The 17,501-nt window shown below is 39.3% G+C and overlaps 1 protein-coding gene across 1 annotated transcript; it reads right to left on the bottom strand.

The window, feature by feature from the left end:
• Positions 1–503: 503 nt before the first annotated feature.
• ccnd2b (cyclin D2, b) lies at positions 504–13,379 on the bottom strand. Its single transcript, XM_046071727.1, has 5 exons — positions 12,988–13,379; positions 11,869–12,084; positions 8,808–8,967; positions 5,977–6,125; positions 504–3,460 (listed from the first exon to the last, which is right to left on the bottom strand). Exons 1-5 carry the CDS (start codon positions 13,180–13,182, stop codon positions 3,296–3,298), a joined length of 885 nt encoding a protein of 294 aa, XP_045927683.1. The 5' UTR covers positions 13,183–13,379; the 3' UTR covers positions 504–3,295.
• Between the last annotated feature and the right edge of the window lie 4,122 nt (positions 13,380–17,501).

Consider the following 17,501-nt stretch of genomic DNA (forward strand, 5'->3'; position numbering starts at 1 on the left):
TAACTGTCAAAAGTGCTTTTCATATTCATTGGTATCCAAAGCTTGGACAAATTCTAAAAAAGTGAAATATTAGTAAAAATAAAAGGTACTATCAATAAAAGCTACACAGGATGTAGTCAGGAACAAAAGTCTTAGTGTTCACTATAAATATAGAAAATATTCCAAAACTTCAAACCAATATGTAAATATTTGGACAAATGTATAAAATTTTCAGTTTATTCATTTATATATTATTACTTCATTATTCTGCTTTAAGCTATTGCAATGCTACCCCTGACTTTTTGTGCATGTTTTTCTTTTTGTTTATTTTAACTTTACTTAAATTCTTGCCTATGATCGGATGAGATGCAGGCCTGTGTGCTGATTTATTATAAGTATATTTGATTCTGAAAGCAGCAACACACGTTCCGTTACCACTTGTTCATGTTTTCAGTTTTAGTCGCCCTCTAGTGGTACTTCTGCAGAGGTGCAGACCCCAGTCTGTACAGAGGAAGACAGTCAAATGATTTTGGCCAATTTATTGAAGACAAATTATTGAGGTACACTGTGTGGTTCCACGTGGGGATAGTGGGAGAGGAGTATGGATTAACAACCACATTGAACGATGATAAAACATTCTTGTGGTTTAAACTTGACTAAATGAGTACCTCAAAAATAAACAATTTCCCACTTTTTTTTTTCCAATGAACTGATTGAAACATCCCAATGAAACTCCAAGTAGGAAAAAATATATATTTTTTTGTCTTTCTGATACATGTATAACATACAGCACAGGCTGTTTTGACTTAGATATATGAAATAGCCTACTTATAATTGCTCAGTGGAAACCCGGCGGTAGACATTTCTTGATTTAAAAAGAAGCACCATCCTTGTTTCCATTCAGACAGAAAAAAAATTGAAACCCGTCCAACAAATTCAGAGTGAAAACGTGTGTGTGTGTGATGGGAAGTTTGATGAGGTAATGCGAGATGGACTCTCGCTCCATCTGTCCAAATTAACCTGAGGTACACAAACATTACAAAGAAGCAGCAAGAATATGATAGAATATAAAGATACAAATGAAATAATAAAAGAATAAAACATGCTAATCAAAAAGATCGGCAAATAAAAGTACTTCCAGTCCCGCACCAAACCGCGTTACGTTCCCTCCAGTACACATACAACAGAAAAGCAAAGAAGACCTGTTACATATACAACATTTCATAATATAGCAGCACAAAAGTGAATCACAATAAAGCATCTTTGTGTAAGACTAGAAAAGAAAAGCTTCATAGCAGCAAGAGAATGATGTGTATAATACAGTTTTCTCACTTTGGAATTATCGCTTTCAAATTATACACAAAACCTGTAAAAGCATAAACATTGGTTCTGTTTAAAGCAGTTTTTTGGGGGGGGACATTTGGCTTTCTGCACAAGAGAACATGCATGAATACAATTTAGAAAAAACACTTCTGTTCTAAAATGCAATGAGGATTTCTAGAATATTTGCTCATGGAGTAATTGGGCATATACATCATGTAAACCCCTACCTACCTAGTGGAGAAAACTCACAAAATGAGAGTTCAGAGAGCAGTTTTCATAAAAAATAATTTTTAGGCACAGTAAGTGTAACTGTTTGAAAGAACTATTGGAAGGTTTTGGCTATGAATTAACAACAATTCAAGTAAGGTTAAATAATTACAAAGAATGGAAAACAAAATCCAAGTCTACAAGTGACTCCATTCCGTTGTTGTATATACTATAACACCGATTACCCTACGTCTACTCACCTGTTGGGGCGTAGCTTTCAAGACACCGTGCGTTACCCCATGGGAATCCAGCCCAGAAAAAAAAAATCAAATAACTTAAAAGAAAAATTACAAAAATTAAAAAAGACCCTAACAACCCACTGAACTCTCCTCAACCACCATCCCCTTACCGTTTTTAAGGAGTGTGTTTTTAAAAGTGCATCAATATTGTTCCAAGTCGCCCAACTCTCAAAAAAGTTAATGGTAAAAATTGATAACAGGAGAAACTGCAGCACAGCTAAACCAATCGCCCAGACATCACCGGGTATTCTTCCTCCTCCTGTGAGTCAGTCAAGTATCGTGCAACTGCAGAAACATTATATAGCTTAGGTTAACTTCCCCGCACTTTAAATATCATCCATCAATCCAGACTTCTAGCAGTTCCCTTACTTTCCACATGCTTCTCTTTTCCAAAAAAACCTCACAAGAAAACCTTCAACCTGCATTCGTTTCCTCTCAAACCTGGTAAAAAAAAAACTTGCAAAGTCTCCTTTTGCTTCCATTAACATGACATCTTCCTAGCTGAGGCTAAAATCTTCTGCAAACCAACTACTAAACAGTCTTAACTGCTCTCTAACACATAGGAGCCAGACCATGAACATAATAATAATAATAATAATAATAATAATAATGTAGCCTAGCTGAATTATAATACATGTACATACCATCCTATAAACACGCTTTATTGGTCTGTGGATTTGGCAGTGAAATCAAGACCTTAATAACCGACCTTGTCCTCTTTGTTAAACTTTAACAGTAGCCACTGCTCCACACCTCAAAGCCTCATGTCCGTCCTCTGTGAGCAGGCCCAGCCCACTCCTGGTCAGCACCTTTCAGCATAAATAGTAAGCAGTGCTACAGGTGCACAGTATGATAGCTAGAGAGAGAGCGAGAGAGCAGCTAGCTACAGTAGCGCTCCTCTGGCTGGAAATCAGCTTGGTTTAAATGCCAAGTCCTGTATTATCAGCCTTTCAATCACTACTATAGGAATTCTCCTGCACAAATGAGTATGAACCCCAGGTGAGGAAAACCCCATTAAACTGTGAGTTGATAACTTCTCTGTAAAGATGATAAAAGAGTAACATGACTAAATGCTAGCTAAATATACATTATTTATCATGTTTGTTTTTTGCTATGTTGTATCAAAAGAAATATGTCTATTTCATATAATTATGCTGTTTTTGTTTTTTCAAGTACGAAAATATATTCAGGTTTCCATTCTGGGAAACTTAAGGCACTATCAAGTTTTCAAGAATTTACCGTTTTAAATAGCTTGTTCGATTACACGTGGTCCGTACAAAAGGTGAGAGTACAGCCAACTGGGTACGAATGGGGCAAATAAAGAGAAAAAAAACTAGGAATTTCTTATTTTCTAAAAGTTCATAGATCGTCACACCATCGCTCATGTGGAGACCTGACGCAGCTCACGTCCCCTCACTCCCGTTAGTTCATTGGTAGACAGGAGTGAGTGGTGGGTGTGTGTGAGAGTCGGGAGGTCATGGGGGGGTTCATAAGTTGACATCCCGTACATCTGTGGGTGTGCTGGACTGGTCTTGCTGCTCCCTTGCCTTGTTGCCTGCTCTGACACTGGTCTCCTGCCGGTACTGCTGGCCCTGCTGCAAGCTGGTGGCCAGCACACGCTCTATTTGCTCCTGGCACTCCCTCAAACAATCCTGCAACAAAGAGTCAGACGTCGTTACACATTCACACACTTGAGTTACAAGTGAGTCTTTAGGAAAGATTAGTCGTTCACACCAAGACAACAACCCTCTGGAGTCCAGGTTCATTTTGGTTAACTTTTGCCGAATTTCTACACATTTATTTTGGTCGTGCATCTTTTAAACTGTCCTTATTCCACATTCCAGGAATCATTTTTTCAACACAAACTGATCTATAAATCTGACTTTTATAGTGTAAAGCTGCCAGAAACAACAAATAGAAGGAAAATTATACAGGAACTTATAAAAAATGTACAAATTTAGAAGCATAATCATTCAAAATATTATAGAAAAGTTCAATGTTGTAAATAAAATGTTTTCACTATTTATATACACAAATACAGGAGATTTACATTTACATGTCTTCAGAGATACATGATATTGTGTGAAAGCCCCCACATCAGTACTTTCAACTGTTTTTCTCAGATTGTCTCTACGTGATGTTCCTAAAAGTTATATAAATAATAATAAATTAAACATGCTCAGTGTTTTCACCGATGAATAGACAGACACCAGAGGGTTTCATCTGTACACCTGTACGCAGACACTAGTGTGTAAAAATCTGGCATTTCATCACAACTGATGTGCAAGTTGTTTAACAGCTATGGTCACATGCATGGCATACCAGCAGGGAATTATGCGTCTTGAGGTAGGTGGTCCTGTCTGGATCATGACCAGGAACAATGGGTACCAGCACACTCCAATACCAACAACACAGAGTGGCGAGCTACATGGTGGGCACAGGAATCGTCTCCGACATGAGACCTGCGCATGTCTAAAGTATGAATACAGGGGGAATGTGTAGGGGCAAAGCTCCTGAAAGAGCTCTGTGGTCTATCATGGAACAGATAAGCAGATCTGAACTCACTTCCTCCACCCCCACTTGGGTTTTCAGCATGGTCAGTCCCATGCAGAGGAAATGGCTTTGACCTACTGCACCCTGACCCTCTGAGTTTGGGTGTAAAATAGAATATAGGACAGTGGGACCGGATGTTTTTGGACAACTTCTCTTGTGAAAGGGGATCCTCTCTCTCTCTCTCTCTCTCTGTCTCCGTCTCTTCTGCAGGTCTGTGTGGAAAATGTGGGAGGTCTGCCTCACTGAGCCGGCTGCAGGACTCTTAAAAGAATGAACCGAGGCTCACAAAGAGGCCAACATTCCTTTGAAATGTACGGATAATTGGAACCCGATGGGCTGCAGTCGGAGCGCCTGTTGTGACGGCTGGGTTGCGGGGCCCTCGTCACCGTGGCAACGTAACCACAAGCTAAAGAGGAAACCGTGCTGTTCATGTGGCCCATTGGTTGTGGCCTTTTTGGATTTCTAGGCGTCTGAACTGTTCCTCTGGTATAACAATGACTCACTGTGACAATGTATGCGCACACACTGGGATAAATGTGGCATAAATAGTTTATTTTTTTCTAAGTAAGTGTGATTGTTAAATTCATGTCAAATTGCACATTAGCTTTGTTACTAATATTATTTCCAAGTCATCATAGAAATCCATTGTATTTAAATCTAAGCCAGTGAATACAGTAAAAACACCAATCAAATTTGAAAAGTGCACAGTACTGCCAACTGATCAACTGTACATAATCTCACTGTGATGACATTTATAGTTTATGAATTGTTATGAGGTTATACATTAAAGTCTGTGGAGGCCCATTCACTCCTATTTTATTTATAACATAGCATCTGGATACTATACAGCCCCCATTGATATTTCAAAATGCTCAGTATTGCCATCTCATCAGCATTACATAATCACAGTATGATGACATATATACTTTATGAACTGTAATGAGGCGATATAGTGCATTAAAGTCTATGGAAGCCCATTGACCTCCATTGTATTTATAACAGCACCTGTATACAGTAAAACTGCACATTGGTCAAATATACATAAGCTCATTATGATGAGTTATATTCAGTAATGCATTCAGGATCCATTTACTCCCACTGTATCTATAATTCTGCCAACACATTAAAGTCGAGTTTTCATCTCTCTATAAAGTCATCCAAAAGGTGTTGGTCTGCAGGTATGCGGACAGCTTGGATAAGTTTTTCATTGGCCTTTGCTCAGGAATAGAAGTCCTCAACTTCATTACAAGCATATTCCTCCACCAGGAGGGGTACACAGCTAAAGTGGGAGCCATGCAAAGAAATTGCATGTGTCCTACCGCAAGAATGTGGGCTCTGAGTTTTAAGAAGACATTCCCGCTGCCGCTGCTCTTTATAGCAACAGTCTGGCTCCACAGCCAAGAGCCAAAAGCTTGCTCTCCTTCTCTTTCCATGAAAAGTAAATAGCTTCAATCTGCCACTACTGAAGTCATCACTGTTGTTTACTAAAGGGCCTTTTATGCTGCTGTCGTGAGATGTTGCAATGATTATTATTAACAACGCATTGTTGTGTAGCACTAAAACTATTGAGTAATTACTTCTGCTGGGTCTAAATCCCCTTCATTGTTGTACTCACCACCTCTGTGTTGGTGATCTTGGCCAGCAGGTCTGTCAGGTTGTCTCTACTCAACCTCTGGTCAGTGTGGTCCAGCTGAAGGCCGCAGACAGCAGCTCCCATGCTGCCAGAGGCAATCATGGATGGAGGGTTCATGGCAAGGCGGTCATCTGGTGAGGAAAGAGTGTTAATGTGCAATTAGTCAAGCAGCAACTTTAGGCCATAGTGGCAGACGGAAATTGCACTTGTAGCTGTGACACGAAGAGCTGCAACACTTAAATCAGCCCAGAGGAAGTAGAAGAGATGCGTGAGAGGTGAAAAAATCTGAATCATCCCCAATATGCATGCTCCACTGCTGGCCCTGACTTTCCCACAGTCTGGGTTTCAACAGACGTAGCTGTAACGGTGTAACCTGTGTGGTTTCCTTCATAGAAACGTCAGCTCTGATTAGAAAAGCAGAGGAATCCTCCTACTCGCTGCGTAATGAGTTCCAGGAACAACTCCCTCCGGTAAGTATCCAAGTCTAAAGGCTTAAGCAACAACAGGCCTGGACGGAGGAGGTGGAAGCCATGGAGTGAGTACACCTCCGCAAGTACCGAGCTGCTTTTGAACAGCTCGTGATGTGGCTGTGGATGAAACCTTCTTGCCTCGATGGGAAACCCTTGGGGACGTAATCACAAAGTATCTTATTTCACCACTAGGAGTATAATAATTAATCATTTTTAAATGTATTTATAGCTGTTCAAGTATTTTATGTACACTTGACAAAATTGTAGAACAAAGCAGTTTTTGAGAAGCATATATCAGTTCTGATGGATAATTCAGTGAAAGCACTGCAAACTGCACTGATGCAGCTCCAGTGTTAAGTTGCCAATATACTGCACAATCGCAAATTGTTTCCACGAGAGACCGTCTTAAAATATAGGCTGCAGTCCCCATTTTAAAAAAAATATAATTTATCCCTCTTCTCTAAGATGACTGGCTTTTCGCTCCACCATCGAGTGTGGCTGTTCCTACAAGGCTATGCAATGCATTATACGAACTAGATCTGTTCAAGCATAACCTGACTCTTATTAGATTAGATGTTTCTATTTGTTGGTAAGCTCACTAGCTTGCATGTGATTAGCTAATTATATTAAATGAAATGTCTGTTCAAAATCCAGAAATGTTTAGGTGCACTGACGACGCTAAAATGGATTGGTTGGATTTTAATGCTTTTAAGTTGGCCAAGTTCGTTTCTGGTGTCTTTTTTTCCTCTGTTTCATTTTTGTCTTTCTAAATAAAGGTGTATTGTAACTCCATTATTGCAAATAATGCATCATTTATTTATTGCATAACATCAAAATATGCTTTTAAAAGTTAATTTACTTTGAATATTAAAAAAATTCTGACGTAACGAGGCACATTACCTGTAGCAGCTGAATGATTGTGAAAAGGTCTTAGTGACGTAAAGTCAATGTCTGACACTCAAGGACTGACACTAATGCCAGTTAGGAAATACTTTTTTATTGTTGGGATGTTCTGTGAATACAGCCCCTAGAGGCTTTTCCACTAGTACAATACACAGCTTTCTTCTGTTCTCAGCAGATGGACATGACCAACACTAATCTTAAAGGGCAGAGAGAGACTTGGCACACACAGTTGTTAAATGCTGTAGAAGTCCAACCCAGCACATTGTCCTAGCCCAGTACAAACCAGCCGTGGTGGCCTGATAGCTTTGATTAAACCCTGGAGAGCAGCCTGCTTCACTACGCCCATCTTCTCCTCCGGGGACCAGCTGTCCATAGGAGGAGCTCCTCCATCATAAGAATAACATCTCAACTCCATATAAAACTCCAAACATTTACATTACTGCATAACCACAGCAGGCCTCGTTTTTTTTTCCACTGCGGCTGCTTTGTGCTAGGATATAACCAGCTGCTTATGAATAGCAAAGACGACCACTGAAACACACCCAAATATATATAAAAAAAAAGTGTGACACTAAAACTGTGCTTAACGGAGCATGAAACTCGCCTATGGTTCTAATAACTAGCTCTAGTAAACAAGTGCTTTTTGGACTGATCTGACCGCACTGGCATTTGTTAAGAATTTCATTGCACTGAAGTGACCTCCTTTGTATTATTTCCATCACTGAATTAGTTGAAAGGAGGCACCAAATGAAACGCAGCCATGTGACAGAAGACCATTGTATATTATGTGTATTAAATGATCCTGCAATAGTGTTTCTGTCCAGGATATGAAAATATTAGAGGGATTCCTAGTTTAGGCAAAGGAATGCCATGAAAATTCACCTAGAGAGAGGCCTTAGGGGACATCTGAGTTTGTGCTCCTCCAGAGTTTATTTTGGACATTAGGCCGGGATAGGAGGAGGAAGGAAGATCACTGGATCACTGCCCTGACTTTTTAAACCTGGAAGCTTCCCCGTCAACAAACAATACAGGGCGAGTAGAGAAGGAGTTCAGCTGCACCTGAGTCATACAGCACACTGTGCATATGCTGGAGTACAACATACAGTATAATACAATCGCTATCATTAGCCGTGTACGTGGCTTATCGAAATACAGCAGATTATTCCCAGGAGAAATGTGGATGTCATCACTTTGAGCAGCTTTTAGCAGCTGTGAAGAAAAACCCCTACTACAGGCTGTGGTAGAGAGACTAGAAAGTGGATAAGGCAGCCGGTAGAGTACTCGGAGAGAAGAAAGAGGTCACAGATGACTCACAACGGGAGAATGTTTGTGTGTGTGGGAATATTCTGGTGGATGTGGGAATAACAAGGCAGCAAAGTGAGCGTGCGAGTGAGCAAACGACCAAGAAAAGGCACATGAGATGTTATGCAGCTGTGTTACCTGTGGCACAGAGGGCAATAAATGTCTGCGTGTGTTTGCGGACCATCGCCAGCTTGTCTTTGGGAAGGGGCAGCCTGCGTATGATGTGCTCTATAAAATCATTGGGGATGACTGAGGCCATGTTCCACTTCAACTTCCCCAGCACAACCAGCTCCCAGTCCTAAAAGACAGAGAGAAAGATGTTTTTTAAAATCCGTCAGTCAGTTCAAATCCATTTCTTGGCCAAATCTACTTACTAATAGGGTTAAATGGCGTGCTGCCATGCCTCCATTGACCATGAAAAAGATCACAGTCCCTATTCCCAGAGGAAATGGCTCAGTAAGGGGAGTAACATTTCTTCACTTTATCTCTCCTCGCTGTATCTTATTATCTGCATGCCTTTCTCATTCCTCGCATCCTTTGTATTCATATCGCTGGCATGTGACAAGCTTTACCCTGCTTAGAGGCCTTGCCAATGAGACAGCTAGCCCCTTCCTTCCTGTCACAAGCCTCAAACAGCTACAATGAGTTTGCACTGCACAGGCAGCAGCACAGAGCTGATTCCTCATACAGTCAGCTTTTGCACCAGCAAGGGAGGAGTGCGCATTTCATGATTTAATTTCCTGTGTGTTGAGTCAATCTTTACAGTTCAACAATTCACTATTGTTTTCCTGTTTGGCCTTTGGTATCTTGAGCAAGAATAGCAAGACGGAGGCAACTTAAGTATCTATAGAAAAGGTTCAAAGGTTTAAAAGGTGTAACTGCACACAATGAAAATGTGTACTGATGCTTGTATTTTAAGATGTAAAAATGTGTACTGCTATGCTGGCTTTTTAGTCAAAATCACAAAAGCCTGAAAAAATTTGAGCACAGAAGTTGGTTAAAAAAGCTCAGCTATCGATCTAATTTCCACATTTCTCCTGAACTTACTAAATATCCATAAAAAACATACGGCTGCAGTGAGGCATCAGAACAGGTCTGTAAAAGTTGGCAGTTTGTAGCATTTCCTGATTTTTCATATTGGTCACATATTGTCTCTTCATGTTATGAAAAACAAGACCATGATGTCTGCCATATGTAGAGGACTGGTCAGTCACCAGATAGCAGATAGACCATCCTGAATAATTCCTAATGTTCATGCTACCCATGAACACATTACAAAGACACACACGTACGTTTTGTGTGTGTGTTTCTTTTAATTTGACACATGTAGCAGAGAGACATGGATGATTAAAATACTAATTAAAGTGTATTAAGTCTAAGGAGCAGCCATGCTGAAACAGAAATAAATAAATATAATCAATAAATAATTTTTAATTTGCTTCACATTTTTAAGGTTATGATTACATCCATGTGAAGTGACAGTAAGCAAAAGCAACTAAACTCAGAGTGAACTGTTCAACATATTGAACATTTTTTTACACTGATATATTACTGCTGATGAATTAAACTTTTCACTTGTGTCACCTAAAAAGCAAACGTAGTAAACACCAAAACCCCAATGCTGGCAGGGACAGTCCCCCCCCCCCCCCGTCAGCGAACGCATATCTGACTTCTGAAATGTCAGCCACCACTCACATTTACATAGGTTTCCTGTACATAACCTGCCACACACACCCTTGCATTCAACTTATTTTAGCCCTTGTGGAGATTGTTGACTTTGAGATGAGCAGGGCGGAGGTTTGCTGTCGGTGTGCTCACTTCCTGGACAGCTGCCCCGAAACAACCGCCCTTCCACCCCCTTAAACCTCTCTCTTCCAGCTGAAGCAGCACCAGCAGCAGCAGAGTGTTCATTACAAGGAAGAGCTGCAACATCTTTCACTGGCTCTTGCTGCCATCTCTGTGCATCCTGTCAGGATATCCAGGAATCTGGAGTCTTACGACAATATGGAACATCCAATGGGACGAATGTCATTTCCCTCAACAGCTGCAGGCAACACAGGATGATGTATAGAGAGCATTTGGAGCAGTTTGGTCCAAATAAGCAGTCCTTGCCTCAAATTGATTTACGGATTAGTCGACTGACAAACCTGCTTTTATTTAGAGCTGCAACTAATCATTGTCTTAACAATTTTACATTGTCTTCAAAATGTCAGAAAATGGCCATCATGTGTTTTTTTTTTAATAATTTGTCATCTTTAAATTTCTTGTTTTGTCCCTCCAACAGTCCAAAACCGAAAGTTACACAGTTTACCATCACAAAAGAAAATTAAGAGCTGCACATATGCATATTGGAGACTCTGAAACCAGAGAATGTTTGGCATTTTTGCTTGAAAAATGTATATGGATAAATAAACTAATCAATTCAGCTATACTTTTGATCCAAGCTCTGTGATAGTGAACTGAATTTCTCAGAATCATGAAGCCCAAACATCTAGAGGTACACTGCAACTGAGCTAATTTAATCTTCTGATACGGTAGAAAGCTCCAGAACAAGTTTGTATGTGGACCTTGAGGATGTTTTGACAACTTAATACCTTTGGTTTTTGGACTGTTAGCCAGACAGTCAAGCGATTTGAAGATGTCAACTTCGGATTTAGAAAGTGGGGACATTTTTCACAATTTTCTGACATTTTATAGAACAAATGATTCTTTCAGAAAGCTACCGATAATGAAAATAACCATTACCTGCAGCTCTAATATGACGGCTACTTTGCTCTCAAAAATAGCTCAGTTTTCACACACTAAAAGTTAGTTTAATAAGCTCCATGTTAGTAACAAAGAATGCCATAAAGAGATATACTCCTCGTGTTTAATACTCATACATATGTGGGAAAGTAAAAAAGACTATTTTGGGTGCTTTTCTTTTAGTAGATACTGTTCTATATCTAAGTGAGATACAGAGAAGCTCCATGTACTGCAAGATATCCAAATTCCATGCTGCATAACTGGCACTAGATGGCATCACACGCCTCTTCAGTCTACATGGATCCTAAGGATGTGGCTGTATTGTGCACAGGAAAATGGAATACTTCATGTGAAACCAATATAGCTATTAGCATTATAAAATCATCCCAAAATATGACACTGCATTTTTATCCTCTCATGAATGAATGGGGCCTTTTTAAATTCCAGGTCTTACCAGCAGTTCCCGTGGTGTGATGGAGTTGTCTGTGTACATGCAAAGTTTTTCTGCTGATAGCGGCCTGCAGTCTTTTAACTTTGAGGCCAGGAAAATGCACACAGCCCCCAGCAGCTGCAAATAACTCTTTCTTGTGGGCATCACTGCTAAAAATCTGTCCAAATAATTAATGGCTAAAGGGAAGACATCTTCATTACTCTTCTCCTCTTCACACACCTAAAATGAAACAAAAATAGAATAATACATGTTAGGTTATATGTAAAAGAAAATATAAAAGAACCTAGACTATTATCTAGACGATGGTTTAAAGCAGAAGAGCAGTTTAAGATGAGGGTGGTTTTGCTGTGATTTTTCCATGCTAGTGCTGTCTCTTGGGTTAAAGGTTAAATCACAAATATTTGATATCTCTTCACTCAGTCAAAGGCTGCAATGTCTGGGCAAGGCAAGAAACAAATTAGTTCAATAGGAAGTCGTTCAGCAAAATCCGTCGCCATTCAACTCCTCTTCCTTGTTGGGGGGTTTTCATCTTTTTAAAAAAATATTTAAAAATCTAAAGATATCATCCAGGAGCTTTAAAACGCGTGCACAATGTTCAGAAGTTGTGTAAAAATAGTTTCCGACAGTTACAAAGAAGAATATTTCGCTAACATCAAGTGTTTTTTTATGTTCAAAAATGAAAGTGGTTACGCATGCACGTTGTCCGACCAGAGTCAACGAGCTTGAGTTGGTTAAAAAAATTAATAATAATTATTATGAAGAGGAAACGTCGGGGTTTCGATCATGTAAATTAAGATTAACTTCCCACTGACGCCTGAGCTAGCAAGTTAGCAAAAAGTACCAACTTTCTAGCTGTTAACCAATGTAAATATCTAGCTAGGCTATTTCTTTGAAGCTGAATTTTCTTCGTGGTGGAATTTCCGACTCTCCCACGCCTTTGGTGACTCATTCTCATTCAATTGTCAAATAACAACCATGACAACTCTGTATGAGCTAAAATCAGCCAGTTTATGAGCTAAAGTTACCTTAACGATGTGTGTAAACATGCAAAAAAACAAAAAACAACTCATTAGCTTAAGATACGTTAACGCTAGCTCATCAATGCATGAAATGCCCACAAACCTCGTGCATCCAACCTGCAACCATTCGTCTCATATAAGGCTGAATATCCTTCTGGACCCGCTGGAAATATGAGCATTGAGGTAAAAACCTGTCCTCAATTGTTAATAAACTTTGCAACACTCTGTCATCATAGAGGATGTTTGGGTCAGGCTGGGCTTTCACGGCTATGTCCGACTCCAGGCAATAAAGCTCCATGACTTGCCCCCTTCTCCCCCTCCTCTCGTGTTGGTTTTTTTTTTTTTTTAGTTTTTGAGCTAAAGAATAAAAATTAAAAATAATAAATATTGTCACAATTTTGTCGACAGGAGGAGGAGAAGTGCCCAGGATGAAGCATGAGGCTGAGACTGCTGGGTTTGCTCCAGTCCTGCTGCCTCTCAGTGTGCTGCTTCCTCTGTGGTTTCAAAGAGGACACGCCGAGAAATACAAAATCCGGTTACAGATTTCAAAATAAAAGCCGCTGTTGCACATAGCCTTTTCTTCTAACTGCTGCTCTTCTATGAACTTCTTGATTGGCTTCCGGCCTCGTTATTTGGTCTGTATATGTGCTCTACTTTCTTACTTTCTTTGAAAGAGACAGACACGCCGACCATGACGTAGATCTCCATCTGCTTTAGACTACAAAATACTTTTATGGTGCTTTCAGATGCCACTGCATGAAATAATAATAATAACAACAATAGACATAGTAATTACATACTGTATATGTTTTAGTAGTTTTATGGTGCATTCTGATTCCTCTGAATGAGATAATAATAATAACAACAATCTACATAGTAATTACATATATGTTTTAGTAGTTGTATGGTGCCTTTAGATGCCTCTGCATGAAATATCAATATTAACAACAACAGACATAGTAATTAGGCCACATATAGGCTATGTTTTAGTAGTTTTATAGTGCCTTTAGATGCATCTGCATAAAATAATAATGTATGTAATGAAAGCTTTGGTGGGGTAGTTGTTTATGCTAGGACACAGCTAGTTTGCGCTTTATAATAATAATAACAATAATAATAATGATGATATACTACTTCTACTACTAATAATAATAATAATATTAATAATCAGCAGCGACATTATCATAATACAACAACTAACCTCTTAAACATAGTTAAATTAAACTAAAGCATTTATTTTTAGTAGTTATTTAGTAGTTATCTTTTTATTTAAGTAACAGAAAAATAAAACATAATAAATCTTAAAAAAGGATTGCTGGTGAAATTCAAAAACCCATTCATGAGGAGAACTAATAACACATAGAAGAGCTAAACACTGAATTATGAAAAAGTTATGTAATTATGAAAAAAGTTTGTACAAAGTAGAAAATGATGGGGAAAATATGAATAACAAATATATGTGGCCTACTGATCAGATCAGAACAGAATAAATATGAGATTCATATCACAAATTTGTGAATTGCTTCTGACACAAAGATCATGAAAAAAACATAAGTAGAAAAAATTGTTAATAGTTACCACATGAAATACCAGTCACTTTATAGTTAGGTTAGTATAGGTTAGTGCAGTTGTCTTGACCCCTGAAAGAAGATTGCGCAAGCCCCCAAATCACCCAGTTTGTAAATAAAATAGGTCTTATATTATATGGGGCTTATTATATAGCCTATATTAACTTTTCTGGAGGCAGCATAAGAGTGAACATCAGCAAGAATATTGCTGTATTGAAAACTGGAAAAATGCCACATGACTGGTGTACAAATCATAGACAGTTTATATTCTTATATGCAGTTTATGGTATAAATCAGCACTTTGCACTGTATGCCATTATGTATATCTCCAACCCAGATGTCCTGAGATATGTGAGGACATTGCAATGAACCAGAGACTGATTGCAAAAAAACTCTTATTAATACTCTCCCTCAAAAGCTAACAAGCAGACATTAGTGCATGAAGAGTTCCTAATCCTTTAGTTCTCTGCTGCTAGCTTACAGACTACCATCTGCATTAAAGTAATCTTCTACTCAGTTTTAATAGGATCATGTTTCTAATTGAAAATGGAGAAGAAATATCTCTCATTCAACGAACATTTCACTCATAACACTGGACTTTCTTCTTACAGCCACAAATGAACACATGTTCGGTTTTACATTCAAACTTTTTTCTCATCAACCTAATTGTGACAATTCAAACTACACTTACTGTGAGTTAATTTTAATTATTGAAGATATTAAATGACTACAACAGCAGCAATGTTTGAAGCTAGCTGGCTAATTAGCTGGATGTCTCCTAGCTAGTTAAGCTTCATTCTGGTTAGCTGTCGTGGTCCAAATAAAGGTAAATCACCACCAAAGTGAAGCTATTGGATATTTTTGGGGATATCTAAGCTTCTGCTTATTTTTATATCATTTGTCAGTAGGGATTCAGTGACATTAATAATTTCTGCTGTTAAATTTCTCAGCTAACAGCATGTTGATCCACCAATTTGATCCAGACTGAAATATTTGAACAACTACCAGATGGATTGTCATGAAATTTGTACAAACATTCATAATCCTCAGACGATGAATCTTTATGACTTTGGAAATCCTCTGACTTTTTCTTTAGCGTTCCTCTTCACTGTGAGGTTGACGTTTTATGGGTTTGAGTAAAATGTCTCAATAACTATTGGATGGATTGTCATGAAATCTGATGCACCCATTAGTGCATGGGTGTCTATCACCAAAGGGACCACTTTTGTGATCCCTATAGTAAAAATCGTCATTGCAAAATGCAAAATTAATTCCCATCTTCTTCAATTATACTTTGTGTTTATAGCTAATTTGCAAATGTTATCATACGAACACCCTAAACTAAGATGGTGAACATTATGCCTGCTAAACATTAGCGTGTAAGCATTGTCATTGTCATGAGGCTTTTCAGTTGTACTTGAAAATTTCAACTGGAACGACCCCTAAAGTCGGATTTCCGACTCGAAATCTTGGGGGAACCGCACTACACCCGACTTCCTGATCCAAGACGGCTGTTTCGATTATTAACAGTTAATGAAAGCTGTAGTTTACTGTATATTAGCACTTCTGTGTATTTGTGTCTCATAGAAATTTTCGTACACATAGTACTGTCCAACTGCTGTCCGTGGACATGTTGCTACTGTGTTTAGTATGCGTAAATACAGCGTAATGCGTTTTTTATCAACCGGCGTTGGTAACAATGGCTAATCTGGCTAGTTTTGAACAATGGCTGGCCAAGCAAGGCTTTCCGACTTGTAACTGGAAGGCTGTCAAGTCGGGTGTGACGTCATTCCCAGCACCAACCCCAGACTTCTGAGGTAAATGGAATGCAGCATGAGCATGTTAGCATGCTGACGGCAGCATTTAGTTTAAGTACATCCTCACAGAAAAGCTGGCATGGCTGTAGACACTTGGTCTTGTTATGATGTGTGTCTTGGTACACAGCAGCAGTTTGTTCACTATCTGATTATGTGTGATCGCCTGCTTACAGTCAGTACACAGCCTCTCTGAAACCATTGGTGCTTTTAATTAGGTCATAGTCTTGCCACATGAGCTGGAATCCAAGCGACACCGTGTGATGTTGCAGTCATCCTTATGGCAAAGGGTGTGGACGGCATGTTGATCCCTTTCCAGGGAAAAGTTTTCCATAAAGGAAGTTCTTTGGCATGAAAGTATGGGGATGGACATGTAAATCTGCAGAGAGTGCTTATGGTGTCTCCAGGATGTCTGAAAGTGTTTGTTAGTTTGTCCTTCTAAAACAAGATCTAATCTGAAAAAGGTAGGATTATAATAGAAAAGGAAGTCATGAGTTTGTCAACTCCCTGTCACGTTTGATGTCTGAAGGCCATTTCAGTTCTGTGTGTTTTTTCTGTTCCATAAGTGCTAAATTCCTTTTCAAAGAAAATCTTTTCACGCATATACATGTGCTGCTTCCGATCATATGTAAGCATATTCACAGTCAGAGCTCTCAACCGAATGACAAGAGCTGAACTGAACCACTTCTCACTGGAACAACTTCACAAACTTCCTCGTTTCACAGTTGCCACCAGAGAGCTGAATGAGATATGGAGTTTCATTGAGAGAAAAAAAGAGGCACTGTGGAGCTATTATGAGAGCAGACTGTGAAGTGAGACTGGGAACTGTCTCTGAGGGAATGTCAAGGTTAGCAAGATTAGTTCTAGTTCAAAGGAGAGGGTGTATGTTTGAGAGGATTCATCTTAGAATTGAGATTTCATGTCAGAGGGTTATCCCTTTGCATGTTCATGGAGAGGCTGACAAATCCCTCGGTCAGTATTTTTGTCCAAAGGGGGTCTCTCCGCAAGAGGCTAAAGAAGCCTAACATACCAGACAGTCGAAGCCTGACACTTGAGGGAAGCAGAGGTGTTAGACAGATGAAGTAGTCTTACCCTGTCGATGCTATTCGTGCATGTGTCCTATGATAACACATGTCAGCCGTTATCACACACTCCGGGCTGCACCGAGGTAACAGAGAGCGCCCAAAGCCCTGGGAAAACGTGGAGGAGCGTGAAATCACCTTGATCCAAAGATT

The sequence above is a fragment of the Micropterus dolomieu genome, linkage group LG16 (genome assembly GCF_021292245.1).
Source record: "Micropterus dolomieu isolate WLL.071019.BEF.003 ecotype Adirondacks linkage group LG16, ASM2129224v1, whole genome shotgun sequence".
Taxonomy (NCBI): domain Eukaryota; kingdom Metazoa; phylum Chordata; class Actinopteri; order Centrarchiformes; family Centrarchidae; genus Micropterus; species Micropterus dolomieu.